The following is an 8,032-nucleotide window of genomic DNA, read 5'->3' as shown; positions in this document are numbered from 1 at the left end:
ATATCACGGAAAGGGCCCTTTCCGGTATCTAGTCATGCCCGTTTTCAAGGGCAGATAACTCTCTTTCAGTACCGGTGACCTATGATTTTTATTGCATATTTTTGTTTCAATATCCAAAGTTTGAAGAAATTCTGTTATTGGGAAAAATTTCGCCCATCTCATATACAGGGAATTCTAGCGTACGCCTTTAAATGGGTACATTTTGACTTTTTGGGGAACATTTTGACCTAACAAGGTGGGTACATTTTGGTCTTTGGTCCAAATCGATTATCTTGTATATGCAATTATGAAGACCAAAAATCAAACACATACAAAATGGAAGACAACGACCAAAACAATTCCGACCGTGTGATGAAAATGCTTTCAGAAATTGCAGAAAGAGTTGAATCTATGCGAGATCAGGCTGCAGCTATCCAAAGAGAAAGAGAAAATATTCTGGAGTTACTACAGGACATGCAAGATCTTGAATTTCATAAAGATCTGCCAGAAGGCAAGTCTTCGTTTGATTTCGGTCCAATTTGTTTCACTATCTACAAATTTCAGCTTCAGAGATATTTATATGCTGTGCTGAAACGAACGCTGTATATTGAAACCTAACCAGAAATAAATCCAGAAGTCTGATACGCTATAATTTCATCAAATGAAATGCTATCGACTCGCCTTTAACTTTTTAATCCATTTTTTTTTTATCTGGCATGAAATAAAGAGGTATCAAGTCAAAAATTCCCCTAGTCAAAACGTCCCCTAGGCCAAGTTCTAAATTAGGTCATATGGGGACAAAAAAACAGGTCACCCACTCAAATCAAAGGAATGCTTGTTAACATTCTAGAGGCCACATTTATGACCTTATCTTCATGAAAGTTGTTCAAAATGTTTATCTTGATGTTCCCTAGGCCAAGTTCGAATCTGGGTCATGTGGGGTCAAAGACTAGGTCACATGCTCAAATCACATGAAAAACTTAACACTCTAGAGGCCACAATAATGATCCTGTCTTCATGAAGCTTGGTCAGAACAGGGTTCCCTGAAATGCTTAATTGAAGATGCGTATTTGTACTCTTACTTTTTTGAAAAAGACGCCAAAATATTCCAATCGCGAGTCACCAGGACGCGTAAAAAATTTGTTGGAACGCGTAGCTTACCGATTCACAGATCAGAAGCTATTTCGCCTGTCTATCAGTATCAAAGGTGCAGTTTGCGGTGGCTGCTTTGTACTCTCGGCCAATCAGAGATCATTGTTTTCCAATAACCGCATGGTCGATTAGGTAGTATTGTTTACGTAATAGATTTAATCAACACACAACAAACCAGTGATTTTTTTTGCCCTTTTTGGAAAAGGTCCGGTACCGGATAAATTGGGAAAAATAATGGGGTTTTTACTCAGATAGGGAATTTTTATAGTTAATTAATGACATCATTTAGAATGCTTCTTCCTTTAATTCCATGTAAATATCATCAAACAAACTGTTTGAATGGTTAAATCATGGTGAATGTCAATGCAACTAAGTTTTCCTTCTGCAATCATCAAAATGCAAACATAATTTGGTCATTCCGGGAATTTTTGGATGATAATTGGGAAAAAAGATGGCATTTTTCAATTGGGAAAAGGTCCTTTTAGGGGTACTTTATAAAGAAGGAAAAAAATCACTGCAAACATGCTTTGATTTATGTGGTAAGTGTGTTGACCAATTTATTTTCATAACAGGTAGCTCACTTATGTTTTTTGCATTCTCTGCAAATTTAGATTATTTGATTAAATGTTGATTAAATGATGCATTTGCAGGACAGTAACTGGACTTAATTGTGATGTTATTCGAAGCCGTTTCTGAAATATAAATTAATGTGACAATAATTGACTCCCTTGGATGCGATACAAAATATATTTCAAACGCCGAAATCGTTCGGTCATTTAAAGTATGAAATTTGCAGGATAAAAATTATTCAAATCAATGCAAAATTTGGACATTCTGATATGATTATGTTGCAGTTAAAATTAGAAAAACTTTGCTTAAAACGCAAACGTGTTGAATCTAGTGCAAATATTGAAAGTGAAACCGAAATTTAATCTAAGATAAAAATAAATCAAAAAGGATCAGAACTGTATGGAATGATTCCTGGTTCAGGACATTCCTGTGGCTTGGAAAAAGTGACCGAAAATGACAATGTTCAAAAGGTATGTTGCAAACTGTAATAACATGTAGTTGATGGCATTGATGATCATGATAATGAGTGTTTTTTTTTCGCTTGAATAAAGTAGACTTTGTTTTGAAATGTGATTCCTTCATCTTTTTACCATGAATACAGTGAAATGGTTGCAAACCAGGTGAACAATAATACAAAGTGCTTCCAATTAATCCAGGCAAACAGTGACATTTTCGCAGACTCTTTCTTTCCAAGAACAGTGATTAATTGGAATAAACTCAGTGACAGTACTGTGAACCAGAAGACCACTGAAAACTTCAAAAGTGAACTAACATCATCAGTCTAATTTTAGCGCACACCTCCCCGTTGAATAAAAGCCAGTATTGGTTATTCCGACGTATTTACTCAGATTCAGGTGGAATTTTATACAGCAAGAGTTTTTAATTAGTTGTTTCTTGGGAGCAATAAACACAATATACTGAAATTCAAAAGTGAAAATAAAAGTAAGGCATTTTGTATTAAACTTCATCATATTAGACACAAGAAACAACCAATTAAAGAAGCTGGCATTAAGAGTTTTTTCTGGTCTAGCTTGAATTGTTTTTTTTTACTGAGACTTTCTTCAGACTATAAAATGTTTCGATATGGCATTTAAAAAAAAATTGTATTATGAAATTTAGATTTACAGCAGTCTGAAAAAAGTCTCTGATTAAGAAATTTAAGATAAGCATCTACCCAAGGTTTCGTCCACCCAAGATCTTTTATATGATAAAACTTCTCTGAGACCAGTCTGAAATGTGCAGCTACTGATTGATCACTTTGGAATCTGGCTTTAATCTATCATATTTAAGACCATTCTCAGATGTAAGATAAACTATGGCCTTGGCAAATGATAAACTATGGCCATAGCAAAAAGAAGCACTTCAGAAGGCCATGACTTTATCTAGCGACTGGCAAAAATATAGGGCTTCAATTTTTCATACTGCGACTCCAACTTCTTCTAGGAAGGGAGTCCAGGACTCCTAGTGAGAACCCTGTCTGAATGTTTTTCTTAATGATCTCTATGCCATGTTCAAATCTGGGTCATGTAGGGTCAAAAACTAGTTCACCCGGTCAGATCGAAGGAAAAGCCTGTTAACACTCTAGAGGCTGTAAGCCCAATTACTCAGGTGAGCGATCCAGGGTCATCATGTCTCTCTTGTTTTTGAAAAAGCTAAAGTCACTTCCACAAATTCAGAAAAAAGGCCTCTTGTCAACATATTTTACATTGGAAGGCTTATGGAGACAAGTACATGTATGTTTCAGCTAAAAAGGTTTTTATGATTTCTTTTTGTTTTACTTCAGTGGAGAGAGAGGACATTGAATCAACAACAGAGAGACTGATACTTCGATGTTTGACAGTGGAAGTTGCTGTATCAACACCAAGGAATGAGTTACAGGAAGAAGCATATGAATCAGTGACTTGCATCCTTGACGATTTACACCTTAAATTTAAGCAGGATCCGAAAAAACATTCCGATGTTATAGAATCTTATCTCAATGCCTGTTTGCCTGAACCTTTTAGTTCAAACTTAGACACAAGATTCCAGTCTAAAATATTGGGCTGCACAGCAGATGACCAGAAAAGTTTCCGGCAAAAGTTGCAAAATATGCATAAACTGGCACTCAAAATGCCATTTTGTAATGGAAACAAAGAGAATGGAGAGGAAATCAGTCATACAAATAACACTGAAGGTTCAACTGAAGAACAATCAAGTGAAAAGACTTGAAAGCTAATGTGAAGTTAAGAGGCAGAAATACATTAATTGATACTGTAATTTGATTCAAGTGTTTGAAAAGTATCATTTACTAATGATGCAGTATAGATAGACTATAATTTCAGTCGTTTTTGATAAAGTTGCATATATATCTTGTAACAGTAGGTTGCACGTGATACATGAGAATATATCCATTGGAGTTAACAACAGATGCTCAATGCGTAGCTGAAACATGCCAACTCGCATAAAAATAGCTTATTTTATCTTCAATTTAGATGAGTTATTCACAAAATTGTATTAAGTTTCACAATTATTCATTGCCTTCATTGTTTATTTTGAACTACAGCTTCAGTTTGTACATCATTTTTATACCATGATCATGCAAAATGCAATAGGATTCGATAGGGTACTTGTTTTTATAGTGTATGGATTATTTGAAATGCAACTTGATACATGGAAGGTACGATACACACACCATGTGTTAATCGGCATATTTCATACACACGAAACTTTGGTGATACGCTTGATATATGCAAAACTAGAACACTGCAGTGATCAGACTACTGTGAACTGTGAAATATGTTGATGAAAATTTTATTTCAAGACCATTTTAAATTAAAAAAACATTGCCGAAATCAGGGCCAAAATTTTGGACTTTATTCCCATGGCAAAGTTCTTTTCAGGGACTTTCTTTTATATTTCAGAACTCTTCTTATTATGATATTTGCTCAATTTTTGACCTAGCTCAACACACAATGTTTTATAATCATAAATAACTTGAATGCTTTCCACCTTGTAACCTCAGTGATACTCTGTGGACAAGGGTGCTTCTGTCACACTTTTGACAATCAGCAATTTCCATGCGATATTGTATTGTTTGTATGCTGTTTCAGCATCCTCCAGTCATGACAGAAAATTGCTTCGTTGTAACAATTAGAGAATGCTGGACTCGCATACAGAGGATGTGTAATTGAACAGAAAATGCAGATTGTCATTATGGGTTCACTATTTTTGTTTGTTGTAGTTTTAAGTTACCTACTGTGTTATAGCCAGTAAAAGATTTTAGAATGTTTATTTTGTATAAAATAAATTTTATTCTAAATTTCCTGAAAACTGCTGTAAAATCAGATATTTTTGCGAGGCTAATGTTTGTTTTATCTAAAATTTGCATTGATTTGCTTGATAGAATATTTATAAAAACTTTAACATAACAGTATGATTATTAACAATAATACCAATTTCATGAGGAGACGGACCATCAGTGAATATGGTGGTGATTAATCTCATGTGAAACTCTGATTTTTCAGTGTAGTAATGGAAGTCGAGCTTTGATATAAGATTGCATCATTATATATTTATTTTCCCAGTCAACAGATGTAAAATCTTCCATGATTTACTCTCTAGGACAGAGTTGTTTGAATCCTACCTATGTTCGATATCTGAATTTCAAATATCTATGTTGATTTTATCTCCAGATGACAAGTGTTCGTTTCATTTTAAGGAAATATTAAAAAAATTTACTAATATATTTTTTATGTATTTCGAATTGTGTTATTGAGATGTTAATATTTATGTTTTAACACTCAAATGAATGGTGTAAGGAAAGTTTGATGTATACTTTGAAATCATTAATATTCGTGGGGGACTAATTTTCGTGGATTTCATAGTTGAGTGAATCCATGAAATTTAATCCCAACGAACAAGTAAAATTCCCATTCATTTTATGTTCGAAAGTTGAAATTCATGAATTCATATCCCCACGAAATTGTCATTTTGACCAAAACCACGAAAATTCATGCCCATGAAATTAACGATTTTACAGTAGTATGGACCTTTCTAATTGTCTTTGACAACTCAGTAAAATACTAAAGCTGTTTGCCTACGGTAAGTGTAACAAGCTTTCCTTACACCCTTCAGGATTTGCATAATGATATCAGATAAAGAATGATACAGAAAACCATGGACATTGGACCTTCAAAATGGTGTTACTCATAAAATAATCATATTCAAGTTCTGTGTTTAGCAAAATCCGATGGTTTATAGTTAAGAAAAATTGCTGATTTCTTCCATAAGTAGAACTACTTACCAGAAATGTCCGTTTTTCAGAAGTTGTTGTATAGAAGGTTAGAAGATTTGACTTAAGTTAAAAGCAATACTGAAAACAAGTACATTTAAATGGTGTCTGTGGGAAAAATGTCTTTCTGCATAACCTATCACTATTTATGTTCCCTTTTAGTTTGAAAGTACCAGTGACTTATAGACTTTAAAACTGTTTTAACTTTTGAATAGTCGATTGTTTGAAAATTTAATCATTACTTAAATATAACACACTTTCTAAATTGGATCCATTCATAACCACACAACTGTTTGGGTTAGATGTAACAGTAAGTTCTTTCAGTTGAAATACACCACTCTCAACATGTCTTTCAGGTGAAATACACCACTCACAGCAGGACACCTTGAGTCAGATACAAGTTCCTTCAATTGAAGTAAACCACTCAGCTGGAAACCATGGGTTAGATTCAATATATAAAGTCTTTCTGTTCAAAATAATCACTCTCAACCATAAACTTTAGGTCATATACAGTCGAACTTTGTTAGCCCGAACTTGGATACTTCGTACACCACCCTTCACTCAAACTCATTGTGAGGTCCAAGCAAAATTACTATATAATGTATATTGTTCCAATGCTTAGACTACCAGTAGCTCAAACTAATTTTGCTTGTCATGTCGAGTTTGGGAACAAAGTTTTTGGTTGGTATAAGCTCATTCTATGGAAAACAACTACTCTCAGCTGGATTTTTTTTTTTTTTTTTTCTGTTGAAAATAACCACTCCCAGGTCACATAACCATTTTCAGTTAGTAGCCTTTGGTCAGATAGGTTCTTTCTATTGAAAATAACCACTCCCAACTGGAAAAATGAACTTATTCTTGTCCCAGTGGTGTCTAGTTAGGAGGTATTCCTCTGTATTATATTTTATATTTGTGTTGTATCATTTTAAAAGCATTTTAATTAAGAAATAATAAATCTGTTCCTATATTTTATCAGTTAATAAAATATGGGCAGGAGTTTGGATGCGTAATAATTAAATCACGAGTGCGTAGCAGGAGTGATTTAATTATTCGCATCCAAATGACTGCCCATGTTTTATTAATTGATAAAATTATTGGAACAGATTTATTATTTCGATTCTAACAAACGCAAATAATTCGCATTTTACAGTACTACATTTTGAGCGTAATACGTCATTCGGGTCATATGCTGTTACAATTTACCCCCTATGGTTAGAAAGTGTTGCATAGCCAACGGAACGTATAGATATTTGTTTCTTTTTTATCAGAATTTTGAGAAGTATTCATAAATTAGTAATCTAACAGCCCGCAAACTAATTATGAACAGAATCATCAAATTAGGCGAGTTGACCGTGTTACGAGTGACGAGCTTAACTTTTATATGACGTCATATCATTATGACGACATACTTTATGTCATACATTTATGACGTCACCGCTGAATCTTAATTAAGCTAATTGAATTCGCTCGTAGAGATCAGAACGTGTTTTTCGGACCTACACATAAGTCAGTATGACTTTTTATTATATTTATGTTTTTGAAATGCTGTTTTCAACCGTTTGGCCCTAAAATAATTCGTATGTAATGGAACTGAAGTAGAATCTCTTATGTTACAATCATAGGGGGGTGAAATGTAACAGCCAACCATATTTTATCGTAGATTCATGTATAGGCAATTTCGCTATATGTTTATATAGCAATCGCTGCGGATCGTGTTAGGATAATATATTTTAAATAATGTTCTTATTTTCAGATGTGTTCTTTTGTTCTTCAAGAGTACATGATTGCATAAAATTACTAATCTTAATGTTGCATGATATTATTGAAATCAGTCTGATGTGTGGACTATGTTCTGTGGATAATTTGTTTTTCGTCTATTTCTCAAATATTATAGTATTTGTTTTAAAATACCAATTATTTTTATGACCTTTTTACAAATTTATTTTTGTTTGGAAAGAGTGTACATTGTATATTGCACCCAAATCCATATTTAAATGTGTTGAGTTTTTAAACAGTATCTGTGTAAACATAAAATAAATATTTTTGTATGTATAAACAGCA

The 8,032-nt window shown here is 33.5% G+C and overlaps 1 protein-coding gene across 1 annotated transcript; it reads left to right on the top strand.

Moving 5' to 3' along the window:
* The first annotated feature begins 294 nt into the window (after nucleotides 1-294).
* LOC123525376 (BAG family molecular chaperone regulator 2-like) lies at nucleotides 295-6,900 on the top strand. The gene is made up of 2 exons (XM_045304375.2): nucleotides 295-490; nucleotides 3,485-6,900. The coding sequence occupies exons 1-2, from the start codon at nucleotides 316-318 to the stop codon at nucleotides 3,907-3,909; spliced, it is 600 nt and encodes a 199-aa protein (XP_045160310.1). The 5' UTR covers nucleotides 295-315; the 3' UTR covers nucleotides 3,910-6,900.
* The last annotated feature ends 1,132 nt before the right edge of the window (nucleotides 6,901-8,032 follow it).

This window comes from Mercenaria mercenaria, chromosome 3, assembly GCF_021730395.1.
Source record: "Mercenaria mercenaria strain notata chromosome 3, MADL_Memer_1, whole genome shotgun sequence".
Lineage (NCBI taxonomy): Eukaryota > Metazoa > Mollusca > Bivalvia > Venerida > Veneridae > Mercenaria > Mercenaria mercenaria.
This window is presented reverse-complemented; position numbering and strand designations above follow the sequence as displayed.